At 42.1% G+C, this 19,081-nt stretch overlaps 1 protein-coding gene across 1 annotated transcript in view; it reads left to right on the top strand.

Annotated features, from left to right (window-relative positions):
* The window catches only part of LOC309802868 (uncharacterized protein), a gene marked incomplete at its 5' end in the record, with an annotated part of 160,387 nt that overhangs the window by 56,596 nt on the left and 84,710 nt on the right, over positions 1 to 19,081 (top strand). The window contains 2 exon segments of the mRNA XM_082618750.1: positions 6,775 to 6,983; positions 18,564 to 18,737. Of these exon segments, the coding sequence (XP_082474876.1) occupies positions 6,775 to 6,983; positions 18,564 to 18,737 (383 nt within the window).

The raw sequence follows: 19,081 nt of genomic DNA, 5'->3' as shown, positions 1-19,081 counted from the left end.
CCTGCAAGCTAAGTCCATATCATTATTCTTATTTGAGCTAATGATAATGGAGTGTAATTTCCATTACTGCTGACATTAAGATTAGTTATGTTTCGGTACATACAGCGCGGCTTCTCCCTTGTGAGGAGCGTCGAAGCAGCTGCCGGGGAGGCTGAGAGCGACTCCGCCTCGGCAGCCCTGCAGCCACATACTGGGCCTGACTTCCTGGCTGGCCTCAGGGGTCCCTGCCGGGCGTCAGGAGGGGTCCTGAACATCTCCTCCAGGGAGCCGAGGCACCATCGGCTGTTAATTTGGCTCTTTATTTATTTATTTTTAAATTAATTAATTTATCTATTTATTTTTGGCTGCGTTGGGTCTTCGTTTCTATGCGAGGGCTTTCTCTAGTTGCGGCAAGTGGGGGCCACTCTTCATCGCGGTGCGCGGGCCTCTCACTATCGCGGCCTCTCTTGTTGCGGAGCACAGGCTCCAGACGCGCAGGCTCAGTAGTTGTGGCTCACAGGCTCCAGACGCACAGTCTCAGTAGTTGTGGCGTACGGGCTTAGTTGCTCTGCGGCATGTGGGATCTTCCCAGACCAGGGCTTGAACCCGTGTCCCCTGCATTGGCAGGCGGATTCTCAATCACTGTGCCACCAGGGAAGCCCTTGGCTCTTTAAACCTCCTTGAGTCTCCTATTAAAAATCAACTTTCGCCACAATTTAGGGGCCTGGGAGGGAGCAGAGAAGACGGAGGAGGGCGACGGAGGGCGACTGGCCAGAGGGACGGTGCCAGGTTCCATTTGGCTGAAAGCCACGCCCCTCAAGCACCTCAGCTGTTCCGCAGACTTCATCTCCTTCAGCCTTTCGGAAACCCTCCTCAAGAAGCTGGTTCTCCTGGTAACCGTTAAAGGTCTTTATCTGAATGCAAAACAGTGTAATCTGTACAAACCGGCACTGGGGATAATGATGTGGGATGTCAGCTTTGGAGGCAGATGGGGGATTCCATTTGGATTCTCCACATGCCATTTATAAGCTCTCAGGACTTGAACAAGTTATTTAACTTCTCTCAGCTTCTGTGTCTTCATTTGTAAGAGGAGGCAAATAATGCTTATCTTCAAGCATTTCCATGAGATAAATGAGATGATCATGTAAAATGATTAGCCCAATGCTGAGCACATAGGAAACATTCAGTAAATAAATACTCAGTAATTGTAACTGGTGTTACAGTGGCAAAACAGGTAGCTTATTGTTCATGTAATATGATTTAGAAGTCTTGGTAAAAGCCTGCTTTGTCCAGAAACATCTTCTAAATTGACTCCCTGAAAAGAGCACTGTTGCAGAGGCCAGTGGATTGTTTGCTGTAGTTAAGGTCACCATTAACCTGGGTTGTAGTATTGTCCCCAAGGGGGGATTTCTAGGGTGGGATATTATACAGTGCGAGTGCTGTGGCTCCAGGTGGGTATTTGCATGTGGAGTCCTGATGAAGATCAGGCAGTGTTTGTGATATAATTGCTCAGCTGGGGGATCCAGTGAGGAGAGGGTTTGGAGGCAAGCCTTGGGGAGGGGTGTTTGATAAGCCCAGCTGAGTGGTCTTCTCTTTTGAGAAGGGGGCCACAGTCCTGAAAACGGCTCACTGAATTGTCAGTAGTTCATATGAATGAATTTTCTTGAAGTTCCTGAAACAGAAGGAAATAAATCTGTTTAATAAAACTATTTAATCTTCCTGGGCAAGAATTTCTTCGGATAGTAATGGCCTACTATGCTATGTGGCTGAAGATGATTTCTGTTCTTAAGAATGATGAGAGCCTCGAATCCTTGTATTTATTCTTACTCGTGTATGTGCTTATCAAAAGCAAGGGTGAGTTATTAAACACTTAACCATTATCAATCAAGAGGACCTTACAGCACTACCCAGTCTTCTAAAAAAGCTTTAGTGTAATGGGACCCAAGTCGGGTAAAGTTGGTCAGAGAGGGGAACTAAAAAGTTCTACATTATGGACATTGTCTGTAAGGGCTCCTGGGATAATGTGGGGGAATGGTCCTCGGTATGTATGTTTGGGGTGTCTAAGGACAGATAGGCAGCTGTGTAAGATGTGTGGGCATTTGGGGTGAGAAGTTGATTCCATTACAGGGGGATTGAAGGACTGTGGTTATAAATTTTACTTATTTTGAAACATTTCCTTGGGCTATTCTCACTAGTGAAGTGAATTTGAAGTTTGAATGTTATCCTTATGGGGAAGGGATTATCATGTATTGAGCACATACTTGATGCCAGCTGCTACACTATGCAATCATTCCTTTTAATGGACTTGTAAAGGTGATGCTTTAGTTATCTCTCTTTTATCTTGCTTTAATATTTGCAGATGATGGAAATGTAGTCCAGGATGGCTTAGTAACTTAAACAAGGTTACACAGCTGATAAATGATAGAGCCAAAATGCAGATCAACAACTATGTGATCCTAGTGCTCCTATTCTTGTGTGAGGCTGTCCAAAGGAATCTCTTCATGTCCTGAGCATTTGGCAGTTTGTTGTCCAAAATTACAGAGGGGGAGTTGGAATAGTAAATAGATGATGCTTATCATGTTGATGATGGCAAGTATAATAAGCGACAGGTATTGAGTGCTTATTACGTTCCAGGCATCAAGCTATCTACTTTATATATATTATCTCATTTAATTTCCTCAACAGTTCCACAAGGAAGGGACTGTTATCAGTTTTGTTTGTTTGTTTGTTTTTTAGATAAAGACTTAGTGACAAGAGCTGTGAAGTAACATGCTCAAGGTCACACAGCTAGAAAGCAGTGGAGGTCACAGCCATGTGCAAGGACTCCAGAAAGAAAGCTGACAGCTGAAGGCTTTGCCCAGCAAGGCAGTGAAGGGTACACGAGGATAGTAAAGATGAGTTTGGAGGTGTGCACTAATTTGTATGTCTCATTCCTAGAGCTGTGGTTGTGAAAGCATCCAGCTCATTCCTCTGCTGCAGGTTCCCACTATTCCTCCACTTTAAGCTATGTCTTTACTCTAAAAGGGGTGATGAAATTCTCAGATATGGGAAACAAAGAGCAGTCATGGAAATTTCCTCTGGTTTTGCCCAATAAAAGTGGCAGAGCGTTGTGTTGCTTGCAGGTATTATAATCTGGGTCACCAAGCACTTCTCCACCAACCTGTCATGGGGCTGGAAATTCCCCATGAGAAATCCAATCTTTGAGTCTTGAAGGTGTCTGGGCTTTCCTGTTAAAAAACAAACATTTTTATAGAGATGATCATGCTCTCAAATACCTTCAGGGGCAAGGTAGGTAATTCACTTTCGAAAGGGATGGGGTAAGGTGAATTGGTTGCTATGGCAACCCGGGGACTTCTTGCCCTGCCCACAGGCATTTACAACATGGCATGGCCTATAGACTACGGACTTCTTGTCAAAGGGTAACCTGTCTTTTTTCTACTTGATTGTCAAAGTTCATTGCAGAGGATGAGGAGAATAAAAACTACAGAAAAGTCTAAGTCCAGTCTAAAAAAACCCAAAGCAAATAGAATCATCAATCTTTTCCTCCCTCATAAGTACTATTGATATCTTGGTATATTCCCTTCCTTTTTTTATTCTTTCTTCCTGAATGTAAAAATCTGCTGCATCAGTGGGGTCTGCACTAAAGAAAACATTTGAACCTCTGTGAAGAAATACGTGGGGTTAAAATAAGGAGAGCGCGAGGTCACATTTTAGACTGAGAATTAGCTACAAATAAGACTTCAGGAGGATAAGATCTGGAAAGGTAGGTAGAAAGAGTAGAACTTAAGAGGATAAATTGGAGGTGAGGACAAGGATGCAGATTTGCCACCGGAAAACTGGCCAGATAAGAACTTCAGCAGGAGGCTGCCAGGGAGGGGCTGATGGAGACAAGGGGGCATGGAGAGTGCCTTTGGATGGGGAAGGGGGTGGAGGTGAGCTGTTAAATTAAAGGTCCTCAGAAGTCCTCTCTGTCCATTCCACCCCATCCTCCAACCAGTTTAACATAAACCAATCTGTTTCGGAAATTAAAAAAAAAAAATTAAGGAACAGGAACTCTTTTTCCAAGGAAATCTTAGGAAGAAGCCATTTCCATAAACAGACTAAAGTACAGCTGGTCTGGGGATCTTCTCTGGCCTCCAAACCCTGAGCCCATCCAAAGGAATGTATGAAACCCCACATCTTCTCCTTCCTATTTGGCCTCCCTGGGAGAAGCACTGTCCTCCCCTCAGATCTTCTCAAACTTCTGCAAGTTGCAGATCCCAGTGACCCTCATTTCATTCTTCAGCTCCCCTCTACATTTGTTCAGCTTGATGGATCTCTTGTCGGGTTTCAGGTGCATATTGACTTTTTGCAAAACTCCCAAGCCGTTCAGGGAGAAAGATTGACTGATTTAGGGTAGGGGTTGGGGGAGGAGGTGTAGTTATTTTCGATGTTAGTAAACATGACAGGTTGTTGAAGATTAACAGGAAATCGTGAATAAAATCATTGGGATCTGATAAGGGATTTTTCTCTCAGACAATTAAAGACTTTTTTCTCGTTATCTCCCTCCCCCTCCCCCAGAAGTGGGAGATGAACGTCATGAGGATAACACATTATTAGTCTCATACCCTTAACATAGATAAAAGACAAAAGTTCTTAACCTCCCACTGCCCACGCGGCCTCCATGCACTTTTTTTGCCATTCTGTTCTGTCTTCTTTTCAGCAGGTGATAGTTTCCTTTAATACTTCCTACCTAATCCTCAATTTTCTTTTAAACATCAGATATTGGATAGGCTGGAACCTCATTTAGGCAGTAAAGAAGTCCAGTGCTTTGTGGCTGGGACCAGCCGAGGAGATAAATATTTTTGATACAAAAGAATAATTCATTAAAGGAGGTAATGAAGGTGATTTAAACCTTCCACAAACACATCATGGAGTGAATAAAGCTCATGGCTCTCAATTTAGGGTCATGGCTGAATGAAATGTTGTCAAAAGTGAAAAAAAAAATAAAACTAACTGCACAAATGGGTCAGAAATCTCAGTGGGGCTCAGTCAAGCCTGACAATTTAGAATTTGACAAACAAGTAGAAGAAAAGGAGAATTCCATTAATATTATGAGAAAACCCTTCTGGAATAAAGCACTGAATTTTCATGTTATCGTTTGACTCATGTGCACTTATATGGTCTTAGGAAAAAATCTGACTTGGAGCTGAAATTTTACTTATCCAGTTACAGTTCAGGGGATCTCTCTCTCACATGCTCAGCCAGAAACATAGATTGTCTCATAAACCAGCATGAACAGTATGGATAATGGAGAAATGCAGTCGTGAGAGGGCAGAGCTGCAAGATGTGGGCGTTTGTTCCTGAGAGTCAGCCCGTTAGAGTTCTTCGGGGTACCTAGTCCACAGGGGTAGAGAGGACCAGGATCCAGAGAGTATCTATCTCCCCATCTACTGGGTAGACCTGAACTGGTCTGTCCGCCAACCCTGTAGGTGGAGGAGCTTAACATGAAAAGTGGTGTATGTGGACTGTTGAGAGAGGTATCTTGGACCATTCTTCCCCCTTTCTTTCTTCATAATGGAAAAAGGAAGAAATGATTCACCCATCAGAGGGGTCTCATGGGAGGTCTCACGCAGGGTCATTCAACTAACAAAGGGTAGTCATGGTGTGAAAGAGGGGAAGAGAACTGTAAGAGCATGCTATTACAGCTCCCTGTCAGATGTAAGGAAGCCCTGTCCTCACATCCCTGCTGGGTGGACTTCCAACCTCTTTCTGGATATTTTTGGTGCCACGTTGCTCATTACCACATAGAGACCAGCTCCCTATTGGGTAGCCTTGAGCCTGAGGAGTTCCTTTCCTGGACGGAGCCAACCCCTTGCTGATCTGGCTTCTGTTCTCTTTACGGAAAACACCCAACGCATCTGTTACACATGTCAGCCTTCCTGACATTATGTCTGTCACTCAGGGTCCTCTCCTTTTCAACCTAAGCCTTATAGTTTGCTCAACCCAAATGACAATATCCCAAGTCTACTGAGGCTTAGGAAAGAGGAATGGAAATCCTGTGGATTCCCCCCACCTCCTTTCTTCTCTCTCCCCACACACTATTATCCTTTTTCTGAACTATTTGAGAATGTTATAGACTTTCACAATGGTGAATTTCATAAAAACAAGAATATTCACTTATGTAAACATATAATAGTTTATCAAAATCTGACAATAAACATTTATACAATACTATGGGTTAATCTAAACACTATTCATATTTTACCAATTGCATCACTAATGCCATATGTAGCAAAAGAAAAAAATTGTTTTCTGGTCCAGGATCTAAATTATAATTATATATCATACTGACATGCCATGTCTTTTTAGTCTCTGTTAGCTCAATTCCTGTTTTTTTTTTTGTTTTTTGTTTTTTGTTTTTGCTTTTCATGACCTTGACATTTTTGAAAATTATAGATTGGATATTTTGTATCATGTCCCTCATTTTGGGGTTGCTGATTTTCCTCATAGTAACATTTAGGTTATGCATTTTGGGGCAGGAATATCATAGAAGCGATGCTGAAGGGATGCTAAAGCGATGCTAAAGTGGCGCTTAAGTGATGCTAAAGTGATGGTGTGTCTTTCTCAGGGCATCTTATCTGCTGATGTTGACTTTGGTCACTTGATGAAGGTGATATCTGCCAGTTTTCTCCAATGGAAAGTTATTTTCATTCCCTTTATGATGAATTAGTATCTTGTGGGAGGTACACTGGGACATCCTCAGGCAGGTATGGCCAGCCTGTGATTGACATTGTCTTTTCCCATTGGTTTCAGAGTCTAACAGCCGCAGGGCAGTGAACAGAGGCTATGTCACCATCTTGTTCAGGCTGCATCAGGACTGGCACAGCCATGACACGACCAATTCCTACGTGCTGATCCGCAGGGCGCTTCTGCTTTGCCTCAGGCACATTGCCAACCTCCGGTCTGGCAGGGAGGCCTTCCTGGCAGTTCAGGGCATGGAGATCCTTTTCAGCACCACACAGGTAATCAGCATGGGGATTATCTTTGCAGTTGGATGACATCTGGATGATTCCTGAAGGCCGTCATTTAGGACTCACCTTCACTAAAGTTGGGAAACCTCAATACGTTTCTTGCTTCCTGCCCTGGGCAGATGTTTTGGACTCAAATCCTCATTCCTTCACTCACTCATGTACTGATTGACTCATTTATTCAATACATACTGGTTGGGTACACACTGGGTAGTGCAGTGATTAAGAGTGTTGATTTTCAAGCTAGAGAACCTGGCTTCAGATCCCAGCCCTAGCACCTATAGCTGTGCAACTTTAGAGAAGTCACCCACCTTCTCTGGGACTCAAGTTTCTTCTTCTTAAAAAAAATAGAAATGATAAAATCTAGGTTTTTGCATGGCCTGAATAAGTTAACATAGACATGTCTATGTTAGCAGGGTTCTTGCCATGACTTAACTGCTTTATGAGTGTGAGTGGTTATTGGAATAATGATTAGTTTTGGGGACCTAGTGGTGAATATGATAGACGAGACCCCTGATCTTTTGGGGCAAGCATTCCACCAGAGAGTTGGACACTAAGGAAGCAAAGAATTCAATCTGGAAGATAATTTCATATTGCTCTATGAAATCAACAGAGGAAGGGCACAGGTCTACAGTGACTTTTATATATGCAGGGAGACTTGACCTTCTCTTAGAGAGGTCAAGTCTTCTCTGAGCAGGTGACACCTAAGCTGAGACCTGAATTATTGAAGGAGTCTGTCATGCCAACTTTACGAGGAAGAGCATCCCAGGCACAAGGAGTAGCACCTATAAGGGCTGTCACTTACCTGCACCCCAGTGGAATAAGTGTCTAGGGTTTCCTGGATTTCAACCAAATAATAAATTCCTTAATTTCACTTGCTTAGGGCTAATTTAAACACCATCATGCGAGGCTACCTATACGTTCTCCATGGATGATGTGAGTATCTCCCAAATACCCATCATGTGCTCACCAAACCTCTCCTGGGGCCGAGGCAGCCGTGTTTCACACACATCATGTTCCTTGCTGTCTTCGTATTAGTCAGTCTCTGCACTACTTTCATTGGTCTCGTTGCTTCTCTCTGGACACTCTCCAATTTCTCTGTACCTGAGTACATCTGAGGTAATGAAGCGGTCAACGAGAGTGCCATTTTCCAACCACGGCATCTGTAGACTAACCATTTTTTTAAAAAAGCTTTTTCCCCTCCTCTAAACAATAACATAATACTGCACTGCAAACCAATATCTAATTTTCTGTCTGCTGTCGCCTCTGGGTTTCTCTCCATCATTACAGCTTTCAGAGCTTCTCGGTCATGAAATAGCTACATTTTCCATTCTATTCCTCTGGACGAGGAAGTGCTTTGAATTTTTTCAAGCTTCACCATCCTTTGTAAGCCTGTGTCCCCCAAATCTTGAATCTCTCCCAGCCTTTGTGAAACTCCCCCCGTATTGCTGATGCCTAGAATCCCCCAACTCTGGCTCGTGTGCTTTAGCCAGCTCCTCTGCCCCCTGCCCTCTGCATTATTGACTGTTTTTCTGATCTGCGTTAAAAAAAAAAAAAAACAATTAAAAGAGTAATACAGGGAAAAGATGGTGATCCCAGAGGTACAGGTCTATGACAAGAAGAGAGTGGAGAAAATACCAAGTGAAGCACAGGCATGAAAGGGGCTGTGAGCCCAGAAGCAGGCTTTTAGAAGCAGTTCCTCAGCAGGACAATAAAGACCTCAACTGCTCAATTAAGCAAATTTACAATGAGCTCCCAGCCTCCAATTACTGTTGGGAATGGAAGCAGGATGTGAGCAGAGGCAGAATCTGCACTTGGTGGCCAGGTTTCTCCTGCCTGAAAAGCTTCCCAGCACCTGGGCTGAGTGCTCTGAGCACAGATGCCCTTGCAGCTGTGCTGGAGTTAGAGCTGCCCATCCATTCTCTCCCCTCTCCTGCCAGAGAAGATGCGTAAGTCACAGGATGGCCAAATGGGGAACCTTGGATCTAGTGATGTCATTTCAGTAGCTCCTGCAAATTATGCTGCTTCTACTGCTGCTGCTGCTGCTGCTGCTGCAACTGATGGAGATGACAGTGAAAATGAAGGAGAAGAGGAGGAGGAAGAAGAAAATAAAGGAGGAGGAGGAAGAGGACGAGGGAATGAGATTTGTCTTGAATGCTTACTATGGCTGAGGGCTGGCATAGCAGTTCATGCAGACTTTCTGATTTCACCATTTCAAAGGATTTGAAACTGACGGTCTTCCTCAACAGTCCGTATTTCTGTCCACTGGACCAGAGGTTCTCTAAGTTAACTGTGATCAAAGCCACCTACATGGCTGCAAGGGCCCCATCCTCAGAGTTTCTGATTCAGTAGGTCTGGGATGACCCTGAGAAGTTGTGTTTCTAACAAATTCCTAAGTGATGTTGATACTGCTGGTCTGGGTCACACTTTGAAAACCACTGTCCTTTACTGTTTTTATCGGTGCTTGTGGTGTAATTGCAAGCCTACTGGGCATGAGAGTGACGGAGAAAGAACTGTTTTTGAGTCCTTCCCACAGACTTCGCCCATCATATTGTTCTTTGCCTTCCTGCTGAGGCCACTGCTTGCCATGATTCTCTCTCAGTAACCCCACCTCTTTGTTTCCTGGGTCCCACAGCCTTGCACAGATCCTCTGAGCATCCTTTAAACGTTCAGAGGATCAGATTGTCTATAATGCATAATAATCCCACACCAAGTAAAACATTACACTGTTACCATTATCAGCAATAGTACCAATGGCAATCATAGACCTGGCTTCCAAAATGCTGGCAGTTTTGACTGAGTTGCCTGGCTTGGACTTGGCTCACTACCTCCTAAGCTTGAAGCTTAGAGCATTATCTCTGATCAGTCATCTACCTTACCATTCTTCATCCTCCATGCTCAGTTCTCTCTTTTCCCAATACTCATACTTTTCAGTAAGCACTTAAAACTATTTGACCAGTCCCAGCGATAAAATAGCCTCAAGGAATTTATTTTCCTTGGAGAGTGTTTCCTGCTGTTGGTTCAGGAGACCTGACTGGTATTATTTGAGTACATGGAAGGGGAAATAACATTCTTTTTTGCGGGGAGGAGGGGGCTAAGTAACATATTTATTTTCCTCTTTTAATAATAACATTTATTTATTTATTTTTAACATCTTTATTGGACTATAATTGCTTTACGATGGTGTTAGTTTCTGCTTTATAACAAAGTGAATACATATACATCTATGCCCATATCTCTTCCCTCTTGCGTCTCCCTCCCTCCCACCCTCCCTATCCCACCCCTCTAGGTGGTCACAAAACACCGAGCTGATCTCCCTGTGCTATTTGGCTTCTTCCCACTAGCTATCGGTTTTACATTTGGTAGTGTATGTATGTACATGACACTCTTACTTTGTCCCAGCTTACCCTTCCCCCTCCCCATATCCTCAAGTCCATTCTCTAGTAGGTCTGCATCTTTATTCCCGTCCTGCCCCTAGGTTCTTCATGACCGTTTTTTTTGTTTGTTTTTTTTTTTTAGATTCCATATATATGTGTTAGCATACGGTATTTGTTTTTCTCTTTCTCACTTCGCTCTGTATGACAGATTCTAGGGGCATCCACCTCACTACAAATAACTCAATTTCGTTTCTTTTTATGGCTGATTAATATTCCATTGTATATATGAGCCACATCTTCTTTAGACATTCATCGGTCGGTGGACACTCAGGTTGCTTCCATGTCCTGGCTATTGTAAATAAAGCTGCAATGAACATTGTGATACATGATTCTCTTTGAATTATGGTTTTATCAGGGTATATGCCCAGAAGTGGGATTGCTGGGTCGTATGGTAGTTCTATTTTTAGTTTTTTGTGGATTTTTTTTTTTTTTTTTTTTTTTTTTTTTTTGCGGTACGCAGACCCGTCACCCCTGCGTCCTCTCCCGCTGCAGAGCACGGGCTCCGGACACGCAGGCTCAGCAGCCATGGCCCACGGGCCCAGCCTCTCCGCGGCATGCGGAATCCTCCCGGACTGGGGCACAAACCCGTGTCCCCTGCATCGGCAGGCGGACTCTCAACCACTGCGCCACCAGGGAAGCCCTGTTTGTATTTTTTTTGATGATGGCCGTTCTGACAGGAGTGAGGTGATATCTCATTGTAGTTTTGAGTTGCATTTCTCTAATGATTAATGACATTGAGCATTCTTTCATGTGTTTGTTGGCAATCTGTATATCTTCTTTGGAGAAACGTCTACTTAAGTCTCCTGCCCAATTTTGGATGGGTTGCTTGTTTTTTTGATATTGAGCTTCATGAGCTGCTTGTCAATTTTGGAGATTGATCATTTGTCAGTTGCTTCATTTGCAAATATTTTCTCCCATTCTGAGGGCTGTCTTTTCATCTTGCTTATGGTTTCCTTTGGTGTGCAAAAGCTTTTAAGTTTCATTAGGTCCCATTTGTTTATTTTTGTTTTTATTTCCATTTCTCTAGGAGCTGGGTCAAAAAGGATCTTGCTGTGATTTATGTCATAGAGTGTTCTGCCTATGTTTTCCTCTAAGAGTTTTACAGTGTCTGGCCTTACATTGAGGTCTTTAATCCATTTTGAGTCTATTTTTGTGTATGGTGTTAGGGGGTGTTCTAATTTCATTCTTTCACACATAGATGTCCTGTGTTCCTAGCATTACTTATTGCAGAGGCTGTGTTTTCTCCATTGTATATTCTGGCCTCCTTTATCAAAAATAAGGTGACCGTATGTGCATGGGTTTATCTCTTAGCTTTCATCCTGTTCCATTGATTTATATTTCTGTTTTTCTGCCAGTACCATACTATCTTGATACCTGTAGCTTTGTAGTATAGTGTGAAGTCAGGGAGCCTGATTCTTCCAGATCCGTTTTTCTTTCCCAAGATTACTTTGGCTATTTGGGTTTTTTTGTGTTTCCATACAAATTGTGAAATTTTTTATTCTAGTTCTGTGAAAACTGCCAGTGGTAGTTTGATAGAGATTGCACTGAATCTGTAGATTGCTTTGGATAGTATAGTCATTTTCACAATGTTGATTCTTCCAGTCCAAGAATATGGTATATCTCTCCATCTGTTTGTATCATCCTTAATTTCTTTCATCAGTGTCATAGCTTTCTGCATACAGGTCTTTTGTCTCCTTAGGTAGGTTTATTCCTAGGTGTTTTATTCTTTTTGTTGCAATGGTAAATGGGAGTGTTTTCTTCATTTCTCTTTCAGATTTTTCATCATTAGTGTATAGGAATGCCAGAGATTTCTGTGCATTAATTTTGTATCTTGCTACTTTACCACATTCATTGATTAGCTCTAGTAGTTCTCTGGTAGCATCTTTAGGACTCTCTATGTAGAGTATCATGTCATCTGCAAACAGTGACAGCTTTACTTCTTCTTTTCTGATTTGGATTCCTTTTCTTTGCTTTTCTTCTCTGATTGCTGTGGCTAACACTTCCAAAACTATGCTGAATAAGAGTGGTGAGAGTGGGCACCTTGTCTTGTTTCTGATCTTAGAGGAAATGGTTTCAGTTTTTCACCATTGAGGATGATATTGGCTGTGGGTTTGTCATATATGGCCTTTATTATGTTGAGGTAAGTTCCCTCTATGCCTACTTTCTGGAAGGTTTTTATCATAAATGGATGTTGAATTTTGTCAAAAGCTTTTTCTGCCTGTATAGAGGTGATCATGTGGTTTTTATTCTTCAATTTATTAATATGGTGTATCACATTGATTTATTTGTGTATATTGAAGAATCCTTGCATTAGTGGGATAAACCCCACTTGATCATGGTGTATGATCCTTTTAATGTGCTGTTGGATTCTGTTTGCTAGTATTTTGTTGAGGATTTTTGCATCTGTGTTCATCAGTGATATTGGCCTGTAGTTTTATTTCTTTGTGATATCTTTGTCTGGTTTTGGTATCAGGGTGATGGTAGCCTCGTAGAATGTGTTTGGGAGTGTTGCTCCCTCTGCTATATTTTGGAAGAGCTTGAGAAGCATAAGTGTTAACTCTTCTCTAAATGTTTGATAAAATTTGCCTGTGAAGCCATCTGGTCCTGGGCTTTTGTTTGTGGAAGATTTTTAATCACAGTTTCAATTTCAGTGCTTGTCATTGGTCTGTTTATATTTTCTATTTCTTCCTGGTTCAGTCTTGGAAGTTTGTGCATTTCTAAGAATTGGTCCATTTCTTCCAGGTTGTCCATTTTATCGGCATATAGTTGCTTGTAGTAATCTCTCATGATCCTTTGTATTTCTGCAGTGTCAGTTGTTACTTCTCCTTTTTCATTTCTAATTTTATTGATTTGAGTCTTCTACCTTTTTTTCTTGATGAGTCTGGCTAATGGTTTATCAATTTTGTTTACCTTCTCAAAGAACCAGCTTTTAGTTTTATTGACCTTTGCTATTGTTTCCTTCATTTCTTTTTCTGATCTGATCTTTTTGATTTCTTTCCTTCTGCTAACTCTGGGGTTTTTTTGTTCTTCTTTCTCTAATTGCTTTAGGTGTTAGGTTAGGTGGTTTATTTGAGACGTTTCTTGTTTCTTAAGGTAGGATTGTATTGCTCTAAACTTCCCTCTTAGAACTGCTTTTGCTTCATCCCATGGTTTTGGGGTTGTCGTGTTTTCATTGTCCTTTGTTTCTAGGTTTTTTTTGATTTCCTCTTTGATTGTTTCAGTGATCTCTTGGTTATTAAGTAGTGTATTGTTTAGCATCCATGTGTTTGTACTTTGTACAGATTTTTTCCTGTAATTGATATCTACTCTCATACTGTTGTGGTCAGAAAAGGTACTTGATACGATTTTAATTTCCTTAAATTTACCAAGACTTGATTTGTGACCCAAGATATGATCTATCCTGGAGAATGTTCCATGAGCACTTGAGAAGAAAGTGTATTCTGTTGTTTTGGGATGGAATGTCCTATAAATATCAATTACATCCGTCTTTTTTTATGTATCATTTAAAGCCTGTGTTTCCTTATTTATTTTCATTTTGGATGATCTGTCCATTGGTGATAGTGGGGTGCTAACGTCCCCTACTGTGATTGTGTTACTGTCCATTTCCCCTTTTATGGCTGTTAGTATTTGCCTTATGTATTGAGGTGCTCCTATGTTGGGTGCAGAAATATTTACAATTTTTATGTCTTCTTTTTGGATTGATCCCTTGATCATTATGTAGTGTCCTTCTTTGTCTCTTGTAATAGTCTTTGTTTTAAAGTCTGTTTAGTCTTATATGAGAATTGCTACTCCAGCTTTCTTTTGATTTTCTTTTACATGGAATATCTTTTTCCATCCCCTCACTTTCCGTCTGTATGTGACCCTAGGTCTGAAGTGGGTCTCTTGTAGGCAGCATATATATGGGTCTTGTTTTTGTATCCATTCAGCCATTCTATGTCTTTTGGTTGAGCATTTAATCCGTTTACATTTTAGGTAGTTATCTATATGTATGTTCCTATTACCATTTTCTTGGCGTTGTTTTTGTAGGTCTTTTCCTTTTCTTGTGTTTCTTGCTCGAGAAGTTTCTTTAGCATTTGCTGTAATGCTGGTTTGGTGCTGCTGAATTCTCTTAGCTTTTGCTTGTCTGTAAAGGTTTTAATTTCTCCTTTGAATCTGAATGACATCCTTGCCAGGTAGTGTAATCACGGTTGTAGGTTTTTCCCTTTCATCGCTTTAATTATGTTGTGCCACTCCCTTCTGGCTTGCAGAGTTTCTGATGAAAGATCAGCTGTTAACCTTATGAGGATTCCCTTGTATGTTATTTGTTGTTTTTCCCTTGCTGCTTTTAATATTTTTTCCTTGTATTTAATTTTTGAAGGTTTGATTAATATGTGTCTTGGCATGTTTCTCCTTGGATTTAACCTGTATGGGACTCTCTGTGCTTCCTGGACTTGATTAATTATTTCCTTTCCCATATTAGGGAAGTTTTCAACTATAATCTGTTCAAATATTTTCACAGTCTAGTCTCTTTATTTTCTCTTCTTCTTCTGGGACCCATATAATTCGAATGTTGGTGACTTTAATGTTGTCCCAGAGGTCTCTAAGACTGTCGTCAATTCTTTTCATTCTTTTTTCTTTATTCTTCTCTGCAGTAGTTATTTCCACTCTTTTATCTTCCAGGTCACTTATCCATACTTCTGCCTCAGTTATTCTGCTGTTGATCCCTTCTAGAGAATGTTTAGTTTCATTTATTGTGTTGTTCATGATTGTTTGTTTGCTCTTTAGTTCTTCTAGTTCCTTTTTAAACGTTTCTTATATTTTCTCCATTCTATTGCCACGATGTTGGATTATCTTTACTATCCTTATTCTGAAATCCTTTTCAGGTAGGCTGCCTATTTCCTCTTCATTTGTTAGGTCTGGTGGGTTTTTATCTTGCTCCTTCATCTGCTGTGTGTTTGTCTTCTTATTTTGCTTAACTTACTATGTTTCGGGTTTCCTTTTCACAGGCTGCAGGTTCGTAGTTCCCGTTGTTTTTGGTGTCTGCCCCCAGTGGCTAAGGTTGGTTCAGTCGGTTGTGTAGGCTTCCTGGTGGAGGGGACTAGTGCCTGTGTTCTGGTGGATGAGGCTGTATCTTGCTTTTCTGGTGGGCAGGTCTGCGTCCGGCAGTGTGTTTTGGTGTGTCTGTGACCTTATTATGATTTTAGGCTGCCTCTCTGCTAATGTGTGGGGTTGTGGTCCTGTCTTCCTTGTTGTTTGGCATAGGGTGTACAGCACTGTTGCTTGCTGGTCATTGAGTGGAGCTGGGTCTTGGTGTTGAGATGGAGATCTCTTGGAGATCTTCGCCGTTTGATATTATGTGGAGCTGGGAGGTCTTTGGTGGACCAATGTCCTGAACTCGGCTCTCCCACCTCAGAGGCACAGGCCTGATGCCCGGCCAGAACACCAAGACCCTGTCATCCACACGACTCAGAATAAAAGGGAGAAAAAGAGAAAGAAAGAAGGAAAGAAAGAATAAAATAAAATAAAGTAAAAGAAAGTTATTAAAATAAAAAATAAGAAATATTAAAAATAAGAAAAAAAATTTAAAGTAATAAAACAGAAAGAAGAGAGCAACCAAACCAAAAACAAATCCACCAATGATAAGAAGCACTAAAAAGTATAGCAAAACACACAAACACACACACACACACACACACACACCAAAAAATGGACAGACAGAACCCTAGGACAAATGGTAAAAAGCAAAGCTATACTGACAAATTCACAAACAGAAGCATACACATACACACTCAGGAAAACAGAAAAAGAAATATATATATATATATATATATATATATATATATATATATATATCATTGCTTCCAAAGTCTACTGCCTCAATTTGGGATGATTTGTTCTCTATTCAGGTATTCCAGAGATGCAGGGTTCATCAAGTTGATTGTGGATATTTAATCTGCTGATGCTGAGGCTGCTGGGAGAGATTTCCCTTTCTCTTCTTTTTCGCACAGCTCCCAGGCTTCAGCTTTGGATTTGTCCCCGCCTCTGTGTGTAGGTCGCCTGAGGGCATATTTTCTTCGCTCAGACAGGACAGGGTTAAAGGAGCAGCTGATTTGGGGGCTCTGGCTCACTCCGGCCAGGGTGGGAGGGAAGGGTACGGAGTGAGGGGCGAGCCTGCGACAGCAGAGGCTGGCATGACGTTGCACCAGCCTGAGGCACGCTGTGCGTTCTCTCGGGGAAGTTGTCCCTGGATCACGGGACACTGGCAGTGGCGGGCTGCACAGGCTCCCGGGAGGGGAGGTGTGGAGAGTGACCTGTGCTCGCACACAGGCTTCTTGGTGGTGGCAGCAGCAGCCTTAGCATCTCAAGTCCGTCTCTGGTGTCTGTGCTGTTAGCCGTGGCTCGCACCCGTCTATGGAGCTCCTTTAAGCAGCGCTCTTAATCCCCCCTCCTTGCGCACCAGGAAACAAAGAGGCAAGAAAAAGTCTCTTGCGTCTTTGGCAGCTCCAGACATTTTCCCTGATTCCCTCCCAGCTAGCTGTGGCACACTAGGCCCCTTCAGGCTGTTCATGCAACGAACCCCAGTCCTCTCCCTGGGATCTGACCTCCGAAGCCGGAGCTTCAGCTCACAGCCCCCGTCCACCCCAGCAGAGGAGCAGACAAGCCTCTCAGGCTGGTGAGTGCTGGTTGGCACTGATCCTCTGTGCGGGAATCTCTCCGCTTTGCCCTCCGCACCCCTATTGCTGCGCTCTCCTCCGTGGCTCCGAAGCTTCCCCCCTCCGCCACCCGCAGTCTCTGCCCACGCAGGGGCTTCCTAGTGTGTGGAAACCTTTCCTCCTTCACAGCTCCCTCCCACTGGTGCAGGTCCCGTCCCTATTCTTCTGTTTTCTTTATTCTTTTGCCCTACCCAGGTACGTGGGGAGTTTCTTGCCTTTTGGGAGGTCTGAGTTCTTCTGCCAGCATTCAGTAGGTGTTCTGTGTGAGCTGTTCCACGTGTAGATGTATTTTTGATGTATTTGTGGGGAGGAAGGTGATCTCCGCGTCTTACTCTTCCACCATCTTGAAGCTCCTCCTCGGAAATAGCATTGTTGATTTTATTAAGAAATTTCTGTTTTGAAAGTTGGCTTACATTTTTTTTTACTTTGGAGTCATTTGGGTAGCGTGAATCCATGGCTTAAATTTTATGAAATGTTTTTCCTCCATGTTCTTTCCTGTGGAGCAGCCCATAATGTGGGCCTGGAGGTACCATGCATGGCATAATTGTAGACAGTCACTGCCCTGTGGTATGTTCTAAGCATCCTGCATATCTCCTACTATGACTTCTTGGCCTTAGAGCTTAATGGAGACCCCTTAAGAATACCAAACTGGAGGCTTACATTAGTCAACTTTCTGTATCAAGTCAGTAGACAAAACATTTACTAAGGGACTGCAGAAAATGGCCATATTTTTGCCAAAGACATACTGACTACTCCCAACTCTCTGTCTCTCAATTTAGTAAACTTGTTCTTACATTTTTCACAGTGTCTGAAAAGAAGGGTCTTGTCATGTTCCATCAGTATCAAAATGTTACATCTGCAAACCCAATTTTTCTTTGCTTTGTGTAGATACCAAGAGAGATCACTACTGTGGGCTTTGAGAAGAAGCATGTTATTTGATTTCAGTACTTGGGATTCTCTTAGTCTTCCTTCTGATTTCATATTTTATCTTTTTCCTTGATATTTTTCTCTTCAGATCATAGCGAAAAGAGAAAAGTAAGACTTCTATCAATTCAGCTACTCATTCTCTAATTTAGGCAATAATTCACAACAACACATGGATGGTTGAAGGAAGATGCCATTACCTCCTCTTCCCTCAGCTATTCTGGACCATGTTTTACCTTAGGTGCAGCATCCCTTGAAAGTCTCTGAAGTCTATTTTCAGACTACATTCATTCCAGTAATATATTAGCTGTAAAAGAGAAATAAAAATGCAGATTACACACTGGACCAAAGCAGATCCTGTGTTAGACAAAATTCTACATTAGAATGTTCAGATTAGAAGTTCTACATTAAGGCTATTACTGTCCATTTAGGCTGCGTGTAATCCATTACTTAAAATAACATTATAGCAAAGGGACTCCACACAAGATGTCAGTGTCTGATATGATCTTCTCTTTGTTCAGAACTGCCTGGATGACAAAAGTCTGGAGTCTCTCATCTCCCTTGTGCTTCAGATCCTGAGGCAATGCTACCCTAAGAGTCCACTTCCCTTGGTCACAGCCAGCAGTGCTTATTCCTTCCCAGTCCCTGGGAGCACCACCTCTGAACCTCCACGTGTTCTAACTGAAGATAAAGTATGTGGGTAGTTCTGTACTTATTTTGCTCATAGTTATGAGCTTTATGATGAACTTTTGCATTTGGATACTATTTCAGAGGAATGTGGATGAAAGTAGAATCAATTTTTTTAACAGATCAACGGTGATTATCTAATAAGTAATTAGAGACATGTATGAGAAAGCTAGTTTTTCATAATACCAAGCTTATTAATTTTGTCCTTAATTATTAACTGTTGGCACTTTGCCTGGTAGCTATGGAATGCCTGTAGAGTCATCTCAGCTGATTTTAAAAAATCTATTTGCAATCCCATGATGGAGTCCCTCCACCATACAGACTGGTTCTGGAATTAATTTGCCCTCAGGAT

This window comes from Mesoplodon mirus, assembly GCF_964341445.2.
Source record: "Mesoplodon mirus genome assembly, chromosome: 4".
Lineage (NCBI taxonomy): Eukaryota > Metazoa > Chordata > Mammalia > Artiodactyla > Ziphiidae > Mesoplodon > Mesoplodon mirus.
Note: the sequence above shows the minus strand (reverse complement) of the source record. Positions and strands in the feature narration are given on the sequence as shown.